Source organism: Phyllobates terribilis, unplaced genomic scaffold (assembly GCF_046119375.1).
Source record: "Phyllobates terribilis strain yellow unplaced genomic scaffold, ASM4611937v1 Scaffold_10__3_contigs__length_209671492, whole genome shotgun sequence".
Classification (NCBI taxonomy): Eukaryota; Metazoa; Chordata; class Amphibia; order Anura; family Dendrobatidae; genus Phyllobates; species Phyllobates terribilis.
In genome coordinates, this window is record NW_027362770.1 from 17,836,386 (window position 1) to 17,858,603 (window position 22,218).

At 46.1% G+C, this 22,218-nt stretch overlaps 1 protein-coding gene across 5 annotated transcripts in view; it reads right to left on the reverse strand.

Moving 5' to 3' along the window:
- Positions 1-22,218, reverse strand: part of DOCK2 (dedicator of cytokinesis 2) — a 1,661,574-nt gene that overhangs the window by 676,835 nt on the left and 962,521 nt on the right. For all 5 annotated transcript variants that reach the window (XM_073649510.1, XM_073649507.1, XM_073649509.1 and 2 more), the window contains one exon: positions 19,175-19,269. In XM_073649510.1, coding sequence (XP_073505611.1) covers positions 19,175-19,269 — 95 coding nt within the window. The remainder of the gene's footprint in view (positions 1-19,174; positions 19,270-22,218) is intronic.

Here is a 22,218-nt window from a genome sequence, read left to right on the forward strand (position 1 = left end):
GTCAGTGAGATGTACTGTCCCTGGCCAAAAGCATTTGTCCTCGTGTCAGTGGTTAGGTGGACCTTCTCAGTAACTGCATTGTTGAGGTTATGGCTACTGGAAGTGATGAGCGAGTACCGTAATATTCGTAATCACTATACTCATGAGGACTTTGTAGTAATCGCGTATTCTTTCTGAATAGCGAGTACAATGTAAGTCAATGGGAAATGGAAGTAATTTTCTCCTGCACCCTACAAAGGGGTCTGGGGGCCTGAGGAAAAGGCTGAAATGGATGGGATAGTGATGAAACCGAATGGGAAGAGCCAGGAGAGTATGCCTGCATGCATTTCTGACTCACATATGGTTTCTGGGAATAAGTTTGTCGCGGTATTATGCCACTTTTACAGACACACAAGAACAACTACCAAACCTTACCTAAATTGCATTTAACAGGCCAAAAAGATTAAGAAACAGTTTTTCCTGCATAATCACTTGTATAAAAGGCTAAATAAACCAGAAAAACCAAAAAAATATCCCTTTTAGCATTTGTTCACACATACTGTTGTGGCTTTTTTTCGCCTTTTACAATTGGGAGGGCCCTGACTTATACATTTTGTAGGTCCCTCTTTCATACATCATTTTTAGTTCGCTATTTCTCAGCATTTTACAAGCACAGCTAGAACTCACCAGTAGGTATGTTGATCTTTGACCTGAGAGGCCTCAGGTGGCTCTGTAACATGCATTTTGGAGGGACAGCTGTTACTTAGACATTTGGGCGGTCCCTCCATCATTGACACTCAGATAGTGGAATACATATTCCATAGCAATTTATAATGTGCCCACAGTAGCGTTGGGCTTGACCCTCCTCCTCCACCTCCTCCACCACTATGTGAAACTGCGGCCCTAAATTCAAATGTTCAGAGGGCCTGCAGTAGGCAGGAAAGCTGAGTTTTGTGAGAGCCCTTGTGTCGCCCTGTAACATAACATTTTGAAGTGTCCTCCTCTAGAAATTTTGGAGGTCCCTCTTGTGTACATTTGAGAGTACCCTCACATATTCATATTGTAGGGCCCGCACTCTATTATTTAACTCATTTGAGGGCAGAGACTGCAGAAAAAAAGGCCAAGAGACATGGAGTACTAGATGGTAGCAGTGAGTGCGGCCTGCGATCCTGAGGTTTGGCTGAACTCTGTGAAAGGGAAAAATAAAGCTGCACTAGTCAACTGGATGACGAGCTCATATATATCACTTGTGCAAGTCAATGGACAAAGGATATATGGTGGCCCCCCTCCAGGATGGGTTGGAGAAGCTTCTCCAAATGGCTTAGAGATTATGATTGTCAATATTCCCCAGATTATATAACAAGAGAAGACTTCTTGATACTGTACTACTTAGGCCAGTGCAGAATGTGCATCGTATTTCCAAAAATTACTCCTTGGGGCTGTGTCATAGGTGCAGGAAGATTCCATGACAAGGGTCTCCCTTGACAAACATTATCTACGATGGAGTACGGTAGTAGTTGTGGCCCTCAATTCAAGATTTCAGAGGGCCATCAGTGGGTCATCAACAGTCAGTGTAAATTTCTATTGAATAGGTATCCCGTATCTCAGTCACAATGTGGCACCCCTGCTGTGCGCCGAGTCAGGGCTAAGGGGCGTTCAGCTGTTGTGTGGAATTTTTTTTCTGAAAGTCCTTCAGAGAAAAACATTGTTGTCTGTAGCATCTGCCATACTAAGTTGAGCAGAGGCCAGGGCAAAGGCAACCTGAGAACCACCAGTATGCAAAACCACATGGCAGCCAAGCAGCCCAGTAGGTGGGCGGAACACCAGGGTACCAAATCTGCGTCTGCGGGTAAAACCAATGCCATGTCGCCTGGGTTATGTCCTTCAGAATCTGCTGTTCACGAAGCAGGTGCTCATACCTCCTGCCCACAAGCTGTAGTTGCTCACACACAACAAACATCAACCACATCCACTTCCTTGTCCCAGCGAAGCGTCCAATTGTGCGTGCCTAAGAGCTTGGAAAGAAAGCATAAATATCCAGCCACGCACCCACAGGCACAAATACTAAAGTCGCACATTGCCAAATTTCTAGCTGTGGAGATGTTAGGGTTGTGGGAACACAGTTTTTCCTTGATCTCTTTGCTGTGGCTGCCCCACGATACAGTATTCCCAGCCGCCACTATTTTGCCCGGCGTGCCGTCCCTGCGTGAGCACGTGTTAAACAATCTGAACCATGCTCTCACCAACGCCATAACCAGGAAAGTCTACCTAACAACAGACACCTGGACAAGTTCATGTGGACAGAGACAATAGATTTCTGTCATGGCACACTGGGTGAACCTGGTGGAGGGTGGGACAAAGGCGCAAACTGGAACATCACACATCCTACCTACGCCAAGAATAGCGGGTCCAACTTCTGTCAGTGTTTCCGCCTCTTCATATTCCACTTCCTCTCTCCCCTGCTCCTGCTCCTCATCCTCTGCAGAATTGTCCTCCCCATCACAGCCAAGCTGGGACCTGTGCAGCAGCGCATCGGCAAATTGGCAACATGCTCTGCTGAAGCTGACCTGTTTAGGTCAGAAAGCACACACTGCACCAGAGCTGTGGCAAGCTTTAAAACAACAGAGCGATCAGTGGCTCTCCTCACTACACCTCCAATCCGGTCTGGTAATTTGCGATAATGGGGGTAAACTGGTGGCGACTTTAAAGGTCAGCAAGCTAGTACACGTGTCATGCATGATTCACATGCTGAACCTAGTTGTTCAGAAATTTCTGAAAGCTTACCGTGACTTCCTGTACCTACTTGAGAAGGTGGGCTGTATTAGCGCCCATTTTCACCATTCCTCTACCGCTTTTCCTGCTCTTACAGCGCTGCAAAGCGCTTGAATTTGCCAAGTCACCGACTCATTTGCGACCTGCCCACGCGGTGGAACTCAACCTATCGTATGTTGGCGAGGATTAGTGAACAGCAGAGGGCAGTAGCTGAATACCAGCTTCAACATGCCCGTCAGACTGAGAGTCAGCCACCACATATAACAACTGTCGAGTGGGTGTGGATCGCTGACATTTGTTTGGTTCTTGAGAACTTTGAGTACTGCACCAATCTCGTGAGCAGTAATTAGGCTATTATCAGCGTAACCATACCGCTGCTGTGTCTCTTGAAACAATCACTGCATAATCTCAAAGAGGGAGCTTTGAGTGCCCAGCATGTCAGTATGGAGCCACATTTCCCAATGGGTGATAATACCCAGCCCAGCCAATATTCTGAGGCAACATTGGGTAATGAGGAGGAAGATGAGGAGGATGAGGAGGGAGAGGACTTGTTTTTCTGTGCTACCGAGGGGACTCGTAACGCTGCAGAGGGGACACCCAACCCAAGATTCATGTCGGTCCAGCCTGGATGGTCTGGAGAGGAGGAGGTGGAGGAGGAGGAGGTGAGTCAGCGTGAGGAGGGGATGGGTACTGTTTCTACTGTTGGGGACACAGAACATTTGCCTTTTTGCAGCTTGGCCCACATGGCACAGTTAATGTGTAAGTGTCTGTGACAAGACCCTCGCGTGACACACATTTTATCCAACAATAATAATAATAATAATTTTTATTTATGTAGCGCCAACATATTCCGCAGCACTTCACAATTAAGCGGGGACATGTACATACAATAAATTCAATACAAGGTAAGACAGTTTAAATAGTTACATTAAGAGTGAGGTCCCTACTCGTAAGCTTACATTTTACAAGGAAATGGGTGGACACAATAGGTGAAAAGTGCTTGTTATTTCAGGTATGGCAATTATAATAAGTAGGGATTTTCATATAAAGCTGCATGATCCGGTCATCAGCCAGTAAGCTTAAGTGCAATAATCAAGTATTGAGTGCACTTATCATGTGTATGGAGGGTATGGAGACAGATGAATAGTAGGGTGCATATTCTGAATAATATTTAGAAGGAGGGAACAGGAAAAAGTTAGTTTACTGAGTAATTGAGGAGGTAGGCTTGTTTAAAGAGATTTTTTTTAAAGCACGCTTGAAGACGTGGGGGCTAGGCTTCAGTCGGATTGTCTGGGGTAGAGCATTCCAGAGAACTGGTGAAGCACGAGAGAAGTCTTGGAGACTGAGGTGCAAGGTTCAGATTAAGGGGGATGTTAGTCTTAGGTCATTTGTAGAACAAAGTGCACGTGTAGGGTGATAGACAGAGATGAGAGAGGAGATATAAGGTGGTGAAAAACTGTGGAGAGCTTTGTGGGCGAGAGTGATGAGTTTATATTGGACCCTGTATCGAATGGGCAACCAGTGTAATGACTAGCACAAGATGGAGGCATCAGTGAAGTGGCTGGACAGAAATACGACCCTGGCTGCCGCATTCAGGACGGACTGGAGAGGAGAAAGTTTGGTAAGAGGGAGATCTATCAGAAGAGAGTTGCAGTAGTCCAGACGAGAGTGAATAAGAGCGACAGTAAGAGATTTAGCAGTTTCAAAGGTGAGAAAAGGTCAGATTCTGGAGATGTTTTTAAGGTGCAGGTGACAAGAGGGACCTATACTGGTTGGCCATCTTTCTCGAACCATGGTACTCCTTTTGGAGTCAACAAAGAGTTTTACAATGGAATTGTTCAAGAGGGCCGTTGTAGATCAGTAGGTGAAAAACATCACCCTCAGACAATGCTGGTGGCAGAGGTACTGGCTCTTTTCAACATGAAGGGATAATGGGGAGAGACACAAACACCAGCTCCAACAGAGGAGGGTGGAAAATGTGCACAAATTGGGCAATTTTCAATAAACCAGCACAACAGCAAGGGCTATCTGTGCCTGTAACAATGCCAAGCAGGGATAAGTTGCAGTACATGGTCAAGGGGTACTTAAGTGATCATACGTGCGTCCTTTCTGACGCTTCAGTTGCCTTTAATTATTGGGTGTCTAAGCTGAACACTTGGCCCGACCTCTCCTTACATGCCTTGGAGGTGCTGGCCTGCTCGGCTGCTAGTGTGGTGCACACACGCCTCTCCATGGAAAATGCAGACAGACATACTCTGATTAAATTCAACAAGGACTAGATTTCTCCACAGTTTGTAATTAGAGTTGAGCCACCCCCGTAGTGTTCGGGTTCGGTTCGGTTCGTTGAACACCAGTGTGTTCGCCGAACTGTTCGTCGAACACCGTCCAACACCGTTAAAACCAATGGCAGGCAAACAAAAACACATAGAAACACATAGAAAACACTTTCAAAGGTGTCCAAAACCTGACTAACTGCTCAGAAGACACAACTAACACACGGAAAAGTGACAAGTACATATAGTCAAGTGAAAAGAAAAGAGGTGGAGGAGTAAAAGGAGGGGGAGACACAGATATAGGCATGTCATGCCCTTCTAAAATCAAGAAAGGCTGGAGTAAAAATCTAAAATCAGCCTACCAACACCCAGACGTCATGACAAGAAAATTAAAAAAATAAATATCTTTAGGTAGAATGGCGGTTCCATTCAGAACACTTTCGTTACAAGATGTAGTAGTATCCCCGTTGTGAGTTGTGCCAAAAACGGAACCCAATACATTCGGACTAATCAACCATTTGTCATATCCAAGGGGCAGGTCAGTAAATGACAACATCGGCGCAAAACCAAGTACAGTAGTGTATACTGTACATCCTTTGACAAGGCAATCAGGCGGATCAAGAAGTTGGGAAGGGACACCCAAATGGCCAAAACAGACAATGATGTGGCGTTCCAGTTACTTCCTACCTGTGCTCACTATTTGAGGCGTTCAGTTGCTTACTCGAATGGGTTGTAATGGACGTTTCTAAGGAGGCACATATTATCCATTACTAGTGTTGAACCACCCCCGTAGTGTTCGGGTTCGGTTCGGTCCGTCGAACACCGGGATATTCGTGGAACTGTTCATCGAACACCTTAGAACACCGTCGAACACCATCGAACAACGTTAAAACCAATGGCAGGCAAACAAAAACACATAGAAACACATAGAAAACACCCTCAAAGGTGTCCAAAAGCTGACAAACTGCTCAGAAGACACTCTCTTTAAAAAAGCCGGCCGGCAATTCAGCAGCGGCATACACCAGTACCCGACAATTTCGAACAGAAAGAATAAAGCATCACACATAGATTAGATAGATAGAAACATGTCAGTCACATATATAAGAAGTACAGTGACAGTGTTGCTTACTGTACTTGTCATTTAGTGTTAAAGGATTTATTAAAAAAATAATAGTGTTTTCATGCACTGTCTCTTTAAAAAAGCCGGCCGGCAATTCAGCATCGGTACCCGACAATTTATGACAGAAAGAATAGAGCATCACACATAGATTAGATACATAGAAACATGTCAGTCACATATATAAGAATTACAGTGATAGTGTTGATTACTGTACTTGTAATTTAGTGTTAAAATAAAGGATTTATTAAAAAAAAAAATTGGCGTGGGGTTCCCTGTAATTTTAGTCTCTGGCGGAGGTTAAGCAGACGGCTGGGGCAGATGTTTGAAGCCTGGGAAGGGGGTAATTCCCACGGAGCTTCCCAGGCTACTAATATCAGTCCCCAGCTGAATACCTAGCCTTTACTAGCTATTAAAATGGGGGACGCCCAAAAAAATGACGTGGGGTCCCCCCTATTTTAATAGCTAGCAAAGGCTAGGCAGACAGCTGGGGGCTGATATTAATAGCCCAGGAAGGGTGCCATGAATATTGGCCCCCTCCCAGGCTAGAAACACCAGCCGTCAGCCGCCCCAGAAAGGGCACATCCATAGGATGCGCCAATTCTGGCACTTAGCCTCGCTCTTCCCACTGCCCTGTAGCGGTTGGGGTTGGGGTTGATGTCAGCTTATAATGCCAGCTGACATCAAGCCCAGGTTAGTAATGGAGAGGTGTCTATAAGACACCCCCATTACTAACCCCATAGTCAAAGTTAAAAAAAACACAAACACCCAGAATAAAATCCTTTAATTGAAATAAACACACAATTCTTTATTGTTCTAATTTAAACCATACTTATCATCACGCCCATTTTAGCTGAAGCCAATGTCTTCTGCAATAAAAGTAAAATAATAAAGCAACATCATCCTTACCTTTCCATGGTTCCCACGACAGCTTCAGCTCTGCTACATTCACATGACAGGCTGGATCACAGCCGAAAGCTGCCATCCAGCTTGCCATGCCGCAGACACTGAGAAGCGCAGGCATGCTTGTGCTCCTCAGTGTCTCGCTGTGATGGCATAAAGATGAGCCGAGGTCATGTCCAATGAACTCAGCTCACCTCATGCACATCACTGACAGCGTGGGAAAATTCTCCTGCGCTCAGCACTGGAGCAGGAGAATTCTCCCACTGGGATGGCATTGAGATGACAGGCTGGATGGCAGCTGAGCGCTGCCATCCAGCATGCCATCTTTCATAGACACTGCAGAGCGCAGGCAATTCTCCCACGCTGTCAGTGACGTACATGAGGTGACCTGAGTTCATTGGACATGAGCTCACCTCATGCACGTCACTGACAGCGTGGGAAAATTCTCCTGCGCTCAGCTTTGGAGCAGGAGAATTCTCCCACTGGGATGGCATTGAGATGACAGGCTGGATGGCAGCTGAGCGCTGCCATCCAGCATGCCATCCTTCATAGACACTGCAGAGCGCAGGCAATTCTCCCAGGCTGTCAGTGACGTGCATAAGGAGAGCTGAGTTCATTGGACATGACCTCGGCTCATCTTTATGCCGTCACAGCGAGACACTGAGGAGCACAAGCATACCAGCGCTTCTCAGTGTCTGCGGCATGGCAAGCTGGATGGCAGCTTTCAGCTGCGATCCAGCCTGTCATGTGAATGTAGCAGAGCTGAAGCTGTCGTGGGAACCATGGAAAGGTAAGGATGATGTTGCTTTATTATTTTACTTTTATTGCAGAAGACATTGGCTTCAGCTGGAATGGGCGTGATGGTAAGTATGGTTTAATTTAGAACAATAAAGAATTGTGTGTTTATTTCAATTAAAGGACTTTATTTTGGGTGTTTTTGTTTTTTTTTTAACTTTGACTATGGGGTTAGTAATGGGGGTGTCATTATAAGCTGACATCAACCCCAGCCCTATTACCCCACTGCCACCGCTACAGGGCCGTGGGAAGTGCGAGGCTAAGTGCCAGAATTGATGCATCCTATGGATGCGCCATTTCTGGGGCGGCTGACGGCTGGTGTTTCTAGCCTGGGAGGGGGCCAATATTCATGGCACCCTTCCTGGGCTATTAATATCAGCCCCCTAGCCTTTGCTAGCTATTAAAATAGGGGGAACCCACATCATTTTTTTGGGGGTCCCCCATTTTAATAGCTAGTAAAGGCTAGGTATTTAGCTGGGGGCTGATATTAGTAGCCTGGGGAGCTCCATGGGTATTACCCCCTTCCCAGGCTTCAAACATCTGCCCCAGCCATCTGCTTAACCTCTGCTAGAGACTAAAATTACGGGGAACCCCATGCCAATTTTTTTTTTTAATAAATCCTTTATTTTAACACTTAATGACAAGTACAGTAATCAACACTATCACTGTGCTTCTTATATATGTGACTGACATGGTTCTATCTATCTAATCTATGTGTGATGCTCTGTTCTTTCTGTTATAAATTGACGGGTAGCGATGCTGAAATGCCGGCAGGCTTTTTTAACGAGACGGTGCATGAAAACACTAATATTTTTTTTAATAAATCTTTTAACACTAAATGACAAGTACAGTAACCAACACTGTCACTGTACTTCTTATATATGTGACTGACATGTTTCTATCTATCTAATCTATGTGTGATACTCTATTCTTTCTGTTCTAAATTGTTGCGTACCGGTGTATGCCGCTGCTGAATTGCCGTCTTTTCATGTTTCAATGTGAGCACTGTTCCCATCGATTTGGGCAACCACTGTAATGCCACAACCACCATGGCTGTGGCATTACAGTGAGTGGCAGACAATCCCTGCATGATTGGTGCTCTAAATAGCGCCAGACATGCAGGACACGCTTTTGATGTACGAACAGTTATCGAACATATCCTCGAACAGCCAAATTTTTTGCAAATCGTTCGCGTTCGTCGAACGACTCGAACACCGCTCAAAACAGCTCAAATTTGAGATTGGCGAACTGTTCTAGTCGAACACCGCTCATCTCTATCCATTACCTCAACAACTTCTTATGCCTGGGCCCAAAAGATTCGCCACAGTGTGAATACACGCTGTAGTCCACCTGTGAGAAGGAGAGCTGGAGGGAGAGTGGACACAACAGAGCCGAGGGGTTAGATGGAGATCGGAAGAAGGGAAGAGGGCGAGGGAGGTAAGAGAGTACAGTGGAAGGCCGACCTGAGCTCCCCCAGGTTCCTGCTGGGTGGGGAACAGCCCTGGGAAGAAAAGCCGCTTTCGCATCCCTTTGTGGTTACGGGCGCGAGCGGGCAGTGGGACTACGCTGGAGTGTGAAGCCGACACGGCCAGTCCGTTCCTGCCTGTGCAACCTCCGTGTTGCTGGGTTTGTGCCAGAGCCGGAGTGGACCCTGACGGCCAGCCCCCCTCTCCCAATACTGGTGCCTGTCTGCTGGTGGGTCGAGCGCCCCCGCAGTGGAGGCAAGTCTAAGCTCTGTAATTTAAATTGGCTCCATAATTTGAATGAGTACACTTTAAATTCTTTTAAAAGAATCTATTGGAGGGCAAGTCTGATGCCAGCAGCCGCGGTAATTCCTGCTCCAGTAGCGTCCACTAAAGCTGCTGCAGTTAAAAAGCTTTTATAAGGATCGAGCTTGGCAGTCCACCGCAAGACGTGCTACCGCCAGTCCCAGCCCCTTTGCCTTGGGGTGCCTCCCCGATGCTCTTCACTGAGTGTCCGGGGGCCCGAAGCATTCCTTTGAAACAATTAAGCGTCCAAACCACAGGTGGTGTAGCTTGCTTAACAGCTGGGATACTCCGCTGACGAGCAGACACTGCTACTAGGCCCAAAGCATTGCCTGGGCTAGATGCAGTTAAAAATTTGTAATTAGATCTACAGGCGGTGGCAACTCCGCTGACTAGCAGACACTGAAGCTTTGGAGCAGACCTCTGATTCCCAGGCTATAGTATGAGTAAACAGCTCTTCAGACTCAACCATCTGTGTTACCCCAAGCCATAGTGTATGTAGTTTCTTACGGTTAAAAGGAGGGGGGGGGACCCGACCCACCTGGAATTGATGATGCCAATATCATGTAAAACAAAGCAAGGGGACTCAAAACAAGTCTCCATTTTTTCCAAAAATTGTGGCACAGACACCACTTAAGTGGCATCAATTGTTCCAGAGTTGCTTAAAATGGTTAGTGAGGTGATTTTCCAAAATCCTCAAGCTTTTAGTCTCCCCAGGATGACACAGGTGGGGCATATGGTGGTTGGTCTGGCCCGCTAGGCCGCATTGAAGCACAGTGAGCTTCCCACTGCAACTTAAGCTTCATATCCATGTGACGGTTCACGCATGAAGTACTCAAACTATGGATTATTTGGCCTCTACTTAGCTTTTGGTGACAAATATTACAGATAAAACGAGTTGGGTCATCCTTATCGATCTAAAAAAATGCCCAGGCTATGCAAGGCTTAGAGCCCATGCGACCTGAAGAGCCACCACAACTTGTGGTCAGAGGCAGAGTTGTGGTTGAGGATGCAGTTGTTGACGTGCTTCCAGTACTCTGTCTCTGTCCAGGATGGCACAACCTAACCTCATCGTCAATAGCATCCTCCTCCACCTCCTCTGCTGACCTCATCGACTGGCTGACTGTGGGTTGACAGTAAGTGGGATCTCCAACCTCGTCATCATCACCCTGTGTGTTCTCACACCCGTAATCCTCAGAGCCAACCTCTTCCTGCCTTGACCGAAAAGTCAAGTTGTCGCTCCAATCAGGTATTTGAGTCTCATCATCGTCTTCATCATTGTCTCCACCAACAGAAGTTACAGTTTGGGAACGAGGGTCTACATTATGCTCAGAACCTTCTTCATCTGGTCCTGGATCCGACTCATAAAGATTATGGGCATCAGTGCAGATAATTTCTTCGTCTGGATTAACAGAAGCTCTGGAGCAGACCTCCATTTCCCAGGCTATAGTATGAGTAAACAGCTCTGCAGACTCAACCATCTGTGTTACCCCATACTCAGACGGGCAGCTAGAGACTTGGGAGCTGTGAGGAAGCAAGTGTGATTGGGGTGACACCTCTGAGGACTGGAGTATTTGTGATGTTGAAGTTGAGGTGGAGGAGCATTTGATATCCGTTGAAGCACCTGCTGTTTTTGTGCCTCATCTGGAATTTGTAGCGATGGGCGTGTCCGTAAGAAAGTGATCGTATCACATTGTCCACAAAAAGAAGTAGACATCTTAGTTTGGCTGGAAGATGATCTTTCTTCTGCAGATGTTACTGTTGCTTTAACACCTACCCCACGGACACAACCTTTTTTTCCCTTTCCAACATGCCTATTCCACTTTCCACCAGCAGCAGGCCATTTGCCACTCAATTTGGTGGTTAACTAATTGACAACACTGTAGTTGTTTGCACAAAAAACAATGGATGGAAACCGAGCAGAGCTGAGTGGCCAAACTGTGGTACTAGCCCAAAAGGATTGGCTGGGTTAAATGCAGTAAAACAATTTTATTAGAAACACAGGTGGTGTAGCTTGGTACAGATGGGCTACTACAATGAGTAACAGACACTGCTACAGGTCGAAAAGTATTTACTGGGCTAGATGCAGTAAAAAATTGTTATTAAATACAAAGGTGGTGTAGCTTGGTACAGATGGGCTACTACAATGAGTAACAGACACTGCTACAGGCCCAAAAGTATTTACTGGGCTAGATGCAGTAAAAAAATTGTTATTAAATACAAAAGTGGTGTAGCTTGGTACAGATGGGCTACTCCAATGAGTAACAGACACTGCTACTATACCTAAAAGGTTTTACTAGGCTAGGTGCAGTAAAAAATTGGTATTAGATACACAGGTGGTGTAGCTTGCAACACAGATAGGCTACTCCACTGACTAACACACACTGCTAGAGGCCCAAAAGGATTGAGTTAGCTAGATTAAGCCAAATGCTGTGAAAAACACTTGCACAGCACTGGCACAGACCTGCCTGGCAAAAAAGTGCTAGGAACTGCTGTAACCTAGCCCTCAAAAGGGCTGCAATTACAACTAGTCCCTACTCCCTAAACCTATCTGTCTATTTAAGAGCAAATTGCTTGCAATTCACACAGTTACAAAGTCTAGTGCCCACAGCAGCAGCGGTGCCGTCTAACACTCAGCTGCAGCAGTGAGAAAATGGTGGCGACGGGGAAAATGGCTGGGTCTTATAGGGCAAGGACATGTGACATACACAGCCAATGACACATGCCCTTGCTTGTGTGAAAAAAAAAGCACTTCGCTGCGTGTGTGCGCTGCTGATAGGCTGACAGATTGCACCTCCCCACTGTAAATGCGGAAAAGAAAAAAAAAATGGAGATCGGCATTATTTCTGCAGAGATCCATCCCCTGCCCCTCCCCCCGCCCACTCTACACTGAAACTGTCTATTAACATTGATTAACAGTATTACTGTGAAAAAATTCAGTTATGATTTTGGTGCACGAACAGTTATCGAACATAACCTCGAACAGACGGATTTTTTGCAAATCGTTCGGGTTCGTCTAATGGCTCGAACACAGCCCAAAACAGCTCGAATTTGAGATTGGCGAACAGTTCGAGTCGAACACTGCTCATCTCTATTTGTAATCCCTCCAGATGACAGCAAGCCAACCTAAATTCATCAAAAATACAGATTTATGCTACTGCTGTTAACATCACCCCCTTCCCATAAAAACCTGTTTCCTTCCTTCGTCAACCATGACTCAGCCCATAGGGCTAATTTTTACAAACCCTATGCACATTGTGCAGTGAACAAACCAGGACATTATTCCTACTCCAGCCTAACTACTATTTGAGATTGGAGGCCCTTGGGATGGTGGCTTCCTGCGTCAACCATGACTCAGCCCATAGGGCTAATTTTTACAAACCCTATGCACATTGTGCAGTGAACAAACCAGGACAGTATTCCTACTCCAGCCTAACTACTATTTGTGATTGGAGGCCCTTGGGTTGATGGCTTCCAAAATAGGGGGTAAAATGGCCTGGTGCATGCTTGCTGGTAGGCAGTAGGAAATGTTTGGACTACTGCTTTGCATAGGCCACTAAATGCCTTTTTAATTGGACTAATATGGACAGAAGGCAGGCTGTCACCCCCAAAACAGCGGGGAAAATGGCCTGGTGCGTGCTTGGTAGCAGGCAGTAGGAAATGTTTGGACTACTGCTTTGCATTGGACACTAACCGCCTTTTTAAGAGGACGAATGTGGACAGCAGAAGCCAGGCTCTGACCCCTAAAACAGCGGGGAAAATAGACTGGTGCTTTTAAAAAAAAAAGGCAGCACAAAATGCTACTACTCTGTGAGCTGGAAAAATATTTCTTTGCCACTCACAAGAGCTGTTTTAAGATGGACACTGGAAGAACACTTTAACCTCTCCCTACCTAACACACAATTTCTTCCTCCTTGTACTCTGACTTTGTTGTGTGTCTTCAGCTCTGAAAAGAGCTATTTTTTGGTGGCATTATGGAGCTAGTGAGCGACTCCTTTAAACTGCCCCTGCTCGAGTATCTCTCCTTCCCTACTCTACACTGAACTAGTATACACTGCAGGTAGCCCTTAAAGGGATCTTGTTTTATCATGAGGCCTAAACACTCTCCCTAGCAGCTTAGCGATCTCTCCCTATGCTTGTAGAACAGAGGCTCCAGAAGCAATGTGCACAAAATGGCGGCGGCAGGGCTTAAATAGACCCTATGATGCTGAGCGGCCAGCCAATCACATTAATGTCACAACCAAGATGTCTGCTGCATTACTGTCATTGGTTAAGAAGCCCAGCATGTTAAATGGCTGCAAAGGAGGCGCCAAAACTGCAGGGCGGGACATGCGAATATAGCGAGGTGAGTACACAAATACTCCCAATATAACGAGTAACCCGAATATCGTACTATCTATGCGGATAGCGAATAGTAACGAATACACTCGCTCATCACTAATGCTTGTGTAGTGGGGGATGGCAAACTGGGAGAAATAGTGGCTGCTGGGGACCGAGAACCGAGTGACGGCCGCCACCATCAGGTTGTGGAAAAATTCCATCAACACGAGCCTACAAGGCAACATTTCAAGTGCAAGCATTCAAGAAATGTGGAAGTTTAGTGAGGCCTGTGGGGCATTGGCTGCGTATTTGCGCTTGCATTCCAAGGACAGGGGTACGGACAACTGAACGCTGCGCTGGGACAAGGATGTGGACGGTGATGGTTGCAAGTGTGGAATGTCAGGAGCAGGGCGGGAGGCATCTTTGTCTGCGCCATGGACAGGGGATTGGTGTGCATGCACAACAGCGGAACAGGCAGTGGTGTCACCCTCAGACACGGTTTCCAGACCCTGACGTTAGGCCCACCTAGTCGGGTAGTCGGGTGCTTTGCTGTCATGTGCCTGAGCATGCTGGTGTTGGTCAGGCTGGTAGTTTTGCTGCCCCAGTTGAAGCTGGCCTGGCAGATGTTGCAAATGGCCTTTTTGGGGTTATCTAGGCAGTCTTTAAAAATGAGCCAGACACTGGCAGAATTAACAGTTGAACTGGCAACTTCCCTCGTGTTGGTGTTCCGGGGAACTGTTGCCCGCCTTGCGTCTGTGGCCACCCCACTTCTTGTTTCTGCCTATTTGATGATACGCCTCCCTTCCCCTGTGTGCTGCTGTCCTTGATATGCATGTCACCTTGCCTGGTTGGGTCAGTGACTTCATTGGCCATCACCCTGGACCTCCTCCTGACTTGGTGGCAATTGTGTCTCATCATCATCATCCACCTCTTGTGACAGTGTCCCACCATCACCTTTGTGTGACCGTGGCCACTCAAATATTTGGGAATCACTATATGCGATCTCCTCTTGCCCCATTTGAAGCTGGCTGGGCGAGAGGCCAGAATCTATAAATGGAACAGTGAACAGCTCTTCGGAGTGTTCAAGTGTGGGGTCATTTGTCTCCGGTCACTCAGCATGGTGGGAGGAAGGAGGATCAGGGTGAGGAATATATGGTCCAGACTAATGGCTACTGAGACTTGACTGTGTGGAAGATGGAGTGGTGGTGGCAAACTGACTGAAAGCATTATCTGCTATCCAACAAACAACCTTTTCACACTGTTCTGGCTTCAAGAGCAGTGTTCTGGGGTCCTCTAGTAATTGGGACAGCAAGGCAGTTCGACATTATGTGGGTGTTTGTTGTGCTCCCCCGGCAGGCACACTTTCATTTTGCCCACGGCCTCTGCGTTAACCATCACCATCACGTCTATTTCCTCATCCCTTGCCACGCGCCTTGCCCATTTTAAATGGAGTATAATAGTTGGCCCGCTCCAAAAAAAGTCAAAACTATTACCGCAGTAATATGGGATCACGTCTGATGACCACGATTTTAGGAAGTGACCTTATAGATGTGGTATTGGTCAGCAACCAAGTGAGAATAGGTTCAACAAAACACAGCTGGTAGACTTTAAATTGAGGGTAATATTTGGCATGCTCCAAAAAATGTCACAATTATTACTGCAGTAATATGGGAATCACGTCTGATGACCATGGTTTTAGGAAGTGGCGTTAGAGATATGGTATTGGTCAGCAACTAAGCGTGAATAGGTTGAACAACACACAACTGGCTGACTTTAAATGGAGGGTAATATTTGGCACACTCCAAAAAATGTCACGATTAGTACTGCGGTAATATCGGATCACGTCTGATGATGGACACGTTTCTTTGCTTCCACAATACAGCAATGTGGATAAAATAAAAAAAATTCTGTCTGTATTCTGCTAACAAGCAAACGGAGCAGTAAAATGGTGTACTGTGTTGCTTTTCAAGCAAATAATCAGAATTAAAAGAAAAAAAAAATAGCCCTGATATGTAGGGCTATGGATATCTCTAACAGCAGCAGACAGAATGTGCAATGGACCCTATTGTGCTGTATACACTGTCCACAAACCCTGTCTGCCTAACTTATGCTAACACCAGTAATATATGCAGCTGGATTAGTCCACAGAAGAACTGTTAGGCTATGTGCCCACAATGCAGAAATGCTCCGGATTATTTCCTGAGCGTTTCTGCATCTCCCTGGCAGAAGAAACGCATGCGGATTGTACATGCGTTTTTCCTGCCAGGGACAAGCGGATGTGAAGCGTTCTTCACGTGCGGGTTGTCAAGAGCTTTCAAAACGATTTTAGCATCACTTGGAAAGTGTTTGACAACTTGGTCACACTATATAAATCCATGCAACCGGCATGGATTTATATAGTATGACCGAAAGAATGTTAAAAAATAAAAATCATACTTACCTTCCGATGGCAGCGGGGGTCCTTATTCAATGCGTCTCGGCTTGCCGGCAGCTACACTGAAGGACGTGCTGACATCAGCGTCGCGTGACCCGTCACATGACTAAATGACGTCAGCGCAGGTCTTTGAGTCCATTGCCATCTGCCGGCAAGCCGAGACAAGGACACTGGGGGCCATCAGAAGGTAAGTATAATATTTATTTTTTACTTTATTCTTTTTTTTTTACAGGTACTATGGTACCCGGGTCCAAAGGAGAGTCTCCTCCTCTCCAGACCCGGGTACCATCTGCACATTGAAACGCTTGGATTCCGCATCTGCAGATGCAGTAATGCGGAATCCAAGCGCTCCAATGCAAGTCAATGGTGGCAAAAAGCAGTGCTTCTGCAAAATAATTGGTAGTGCTTGCGTTTTTTTCCACAATGATAATCCACAGCGGAAATTTCTGCAGCATGTGCATAGCACATGCGGATTATCATTGGGGAACATGGCAGGCCTTCTACCAAGCATTTTTTAAGCGTTTCAGCAGCGGAATTGCCACTGCGGAAATTCTTAAAAAATGCATTGTGGGCACACAGCCTTAGTTCAGATGGATATACAGTGCATTGTGAAAGTATTTGGCCCCCATGAACTTTTCTACCATTTGCCACATTTCTGGCTTCAAAAATAAAGATATAAAATTCTAATTTTTGGGGGAGAATCAACAGCAAGTGGGACACAATCGTGAAGTGGAATGAAATTTATTGGATATTTTAAACTTTTTTAACAAATTAAAAACTGAAAAGTGGGGCAAGCCCCCTTGAGTTAATACTTTGTAGCGCCACCTTTTGCTGCGATTACAGCTGCAAGTCACTTGGGGTATGTCTCTATCAGTTTTACACATCGAGAGGCTGAAATTCTTGCCCATTCTTCCTTGCAAAACAGCTCGAGCTCATTGAGGTTGGATGGAGGGCGTTTGTGAACAGCAGTTTTCAGCTCTTTCCACAGATTCTTGATTGGATTCAGGTCTGGAGTTTGACTTGGCCATTCTAACACCTGGATACGTTTATTTTTGAACCATTCCATTGTAGATTTTGCTTTATGTTTGGGATCATTCTCTTGTTGGAAGATAAATCTCCGTTCCAGTCTCAGGTCTTTTGCAGACTCCAACAGGTTTTCTTCCAGAATGGTCCGGTAATTGGCTACATCCATCTTCCCATCAATTTTAACCATCTTCCCTGTCACTGCTGAAGAAAAGCAGGCCCAAACCATGATGCTGCCACCACCATGTTTGACAGTGGGAATGGTGTTTTGAGGGTGATGAGCTGTGTTGCTTCTACGCCAAACATATCGTTTTGCATTGTGGCCAAAAAGTTTGATTTTGGTTTCATCTGACCAGAGCACCTTATTCCACATGTTTGGTGTGTCTCCCAGGAGGCTTGTGGCAAACTTCAAATGAGACTTTTTATGGATATCTTTGAGAAGTGGCTTTCTTCTTGCCACTCTTCCATAAAGGCCAGATTTGTACAGTGTACAACTGATTGTTGTCCTATGGACAGACTCTTCCACCTCAGCTTTAAATCTCTGCAGTTCATCCAGAGTGATCATGGGCCTTTTGGCTGCATCTCTGATCAGTCTTCTCCTTGTTCGAGATGAAAGTTTAGAGGGACAGCCGGGTCTTGGTAGATTTGCAGTGGTCTGATACTCCTTCCATTTCAATATGATCTCTTCCACAGTGTTCTTTGAGATGTTTAAAACTTGGGAAATCTTTTTGTATCCAAATCCGGCTTTAAACTTCATCACAACAGTATCTTGGACCTGCCTGTTGTGTTCCTTGGTCTTCATGATGCTCTCTGCACTTGAAACAGAACCCTGAGACTATCACAGAGCAGGTGCATTTATACGGAGACTTGATTACACACAGGTGGATTCTATTTATCATTGCCAGTCATTTAGGACAACATTGGATCATTCAGAGATCCTCACTGAACTTCTGGAGTGAGTTTGCTGCACTGAAAGTAAAGGGGCCGAATAATATTGCACGCCCCACTTTTCAGTTTTTAATTTGTTAAAAAAGTTTTAAATATTAATAAATTTAGTTCCACTTCACGTTTGTGTCCTACTTGTTGTTGATTCTTCCCAAGAAATGTGGCAAAAGGTAGAAAAGTTCAAGGGGGCCAAATACTTTCACAATGCACTGTATTTATATCTTGCTGTGGAATACCTATATCTAACTATTAAACCGCCAATTCTGTCCCTCATTCAGCAGGACCTCTCCCTACTCTGCCTGTCTGAAGGGTAGAATGTGATGAGCATAGGGTCACCAGGTCTTATATAGACCCAATGACGGTATGCGGCCAGCCAATCACCGTAATGCCACAACCAACATGGCTACGGCATTACAGTGAGTGGCAGGCAAACCCTACATGTTAATTGGCTGTCTAAAGAGCGCCAAACATGCGGGGCGGGGTCCCGAGCTCCCGTCCGAGCATCCTGGAAATACTTGCCAAGCGCCGAGCATCTCGAGCACTGAGATGCTCAGGCGAGTACCGAGCAGTGGGGAGCTGCTTTCCTGTGCTGAAGCGTGTTTTATGATATTGTTTAATACTATTTTGTGTGTACTCTCTTTATTTTTGATCCATATATTATGGTACCTTCCTTCTCAATATTTTACTTATTTTTGATTAATAGGTTGGAGCTAATTGTTTCGATAAAATACACAAATATGATTAGCAGCATTGGTTGTATCGCATACATTTATCATTATGTGTATGGGACATCTTTCTTTTGTGTTCAGGATAATTATGACAGTCATAACATAAAGGATTTCCTTACCTGTTTTGTACCATGCTCATGGTCATCCAGTCTGAAGGATACACATTCTTTCCAATAAGATCTTTAAACATTATAAATGTCTCCATCAAAAAGTCCTTGAAGAAATGGAAAAGAATATATAAAAATACTACACTGCTCAAAAAAATAAAGGGAACACTTAAACAACAGAATATAACTCCAAGTAAATCAAACTTCTGTGAAATCAAACTGTCTACTTAGGAAGCAACACTGATTGACAATCAATTTCACATGCTGTTGTGCAAATGGAATAGACAGTAGATGGAAATTATCGCAATTATCAAGACACCCTCAATAAAGGAGTGGTTCTGCAGCTGGGGACCACAGACCACATCTCAGTACCAATGCTTTCTGGCTGATGTTTTGGTCACTTTTGAATGTTGGTTGTGCTTTCACACTCGTGGTAGCATGAGACAGACTCTACAACCCACAGAAGTTGCTCAGGTAGTGCAGCTCATCCTGGATGGCACATCAATGTGAGCTGTGGCAAGAAGGTTTGCTGTGTCTGTCAGTGTAGTGTCCAGAGGCTGGAGGCGCTACCAGGATCTAGAGTTGGCCACAACCCCTCTCAAAGCAATAGGTGAGAGCGTTCTTGGGCATCATGTGCTATTACTGCCAGTTTATCCCTAACTTTGCCATGATAGCCACTTCTTTGACAGACCTCCTTAAAGGGACAAAGTTGGCTATGGATAAGTGGTCTCCAAAAGCTGAGACGGCCTTCCAGGAACTGAAGCCAACTCTGTGTAAACAGCCACTGCTGGTGGCAACGGATTTCTCAAAGAAGTTTGTGGCCCAGACAGACACATCAGATGTTGGGCTAGCTGATGTCCTATCACAAGAGGTGAATGGGGAAGAGCACCCTATAATATATTTAACTTGGAAGCTGACATCCTGTGAGAAAAATTACTCCATAGTGGAGAGGGAATGTTTGGCGATCAAGTGAGCATTGAACACTCTAAGATACTAACTCTTAGGCAGGAAGTTCAGGCTAGTGTCAGACCATACCCCATTAAGGTGGATGAGGGAGAAGAAGGGGAATAATGCCCGAGTGACCAGGTGGTTCCTAACCCTTCAGTATTTTAGCATCCATGTAGAGCATAAGCCCGGGAAACTGCATGGCAATGCTGAGGAGAGTCCACTACTTGATAGCGGAAGGTGCCAAGCCCCCTGGCTTTGAGTAGAGGAGGGGTTATGTAAGATGGCCACCGGACAGGTACTTTAGTGGAGATATGTATCATCTAGATTGGTATCTTCAGTGAAGTAAACCCGGCAAAGCATGCTTCAGCACGTATAGTGCTGAGAGGGTTAATAGGGCGTATCAGGGCCGGTTTTATGAGCAGTCATAAGAGATGGGTGGAAATGGCTTCTCACATATCCCCACCCCGGGGGCGTGGTTTGCTAAATAAAATGGAGACCAAGTGTCTCATTCATTGTATGTGTCTGGAAATGTGTGGATCTCCAGTGTGTTAGTCTTCGCTAAGGACTTGAGAACTGGACACTGACCTGAGCGGGAAAACTCACAATATTATATGGACATTTTACTTTGTGTCTCCACTTTGTGTCAAAAAAGGTTGTTTTGTGTTTTGCTTCCTGAGCTGTTTATGTTGTCTTAATAAACCAGCCTGGATATTCCAATGAAAATGCCTGCGCCTGCCCTCAACTGCAGCTGAGTGAACAGAAACCCTACGACATATATATACAGTGGGTACGGAAAGTATTCAGACCCCTTTAAATTTTTCACTCTTTGTTTCAATGCAGCCATTGGGTAAATTCTAAAAAGTTCTTTTTTTATCTCATAAAAGTACACTCTACCCCCCATCTTGATTGAAAAAAACAGAAATGTAGAAATTTTTGCAAATTTATTAGAAAAGAAAAACTGAAATATCACATGGTCATAAGTATTCAGACCCTTTGCTCAGTATTGAGTAGAAGCTCCCTTTTGAGCTAATACAGCCATGAGTCTTCTTGGGAATGATGCAACAAGTTTTTCACACGTGGATTTGGGGATCCTCTGCCATTCTTCCTTGCATATTGTTACGCTCGCGCCCAGACTGACTGGCGTGAGAGTGATTAGTGATCCCACTGTACCATGAGCTGAGGAGTGCCTGGAGGGGCGTAACTAAGTATCAACCCGATCCGACCAAGGTCGCACGGCGGATCAGTCGACTCCGTGAACCAAGGAGGAACCGAGCAGAGGGACCAGGTGCTACTCCATGTCAGACCCCGGTCACAGCTGTTGACCCGCACCGGGGAATGCAGGAACAGGCAGGTTAGACTGGCATACAGACAGGTGTGTATTGGTAGGCATGGCTGGTATGCAGACAGGTGGGTACTGGTAAGCACGGCTGGTATGCAGACAGGTGGGTACTGGCAAGCACGGCTGGTATGCAGACAGGTGGGTACTGGCAAGCACGGTTGGTATGCAGACAGGTGGGTACTGGCAGGCACGGCTGTAGTGCAGACAGGGAGATACTGGCAAGCACGGCTGGAGTGCAGGCTGGGTAGGGTCAAGTACAGACTGGGAGACAGGAACAGAGCTGCAGATGCGGTAGACAAGCAGAGCAAAACCGCTGGTGTGGTGAGCAAGCAGAGCGGAGTGAAACTGCAGGTGCGGTGGACAAGGCAGAGAAAAAAACGCAGGTGCGGTGAGCAAGCAGGGCAGAGCGAAACCACAGGTGCAGTGGACAAGGCAGAGCAGAGCAAAACAGCCGGAGTGGTGGACAAGGCAGAGCAGAGAGCAACCGCCGGAGCGGTGGACAAGGCAGAGCAGAGCAAAACCGCTGGTCCGGTGAGCAAGCAGAGCAGAGCGAAACCACAGGTGCGGTGGACAAGGCTGAGCAGAGAGGAACCGCCGGAGTGGTGGGCAAGGCAGAGCAGAGAGGAACCGCCAGAGTGGTGGGCAAGGCAGAGCAGAGAGAAACCGCTAGCGCGGTGAGCAAGCAGAGCAGAGCGAAACCGCAGGTGCGGTGGACAAGGCCGAGCAGAGAGGAACGGTGGGCAAGGCAGAGCAGAGAGGAACCGCCGGA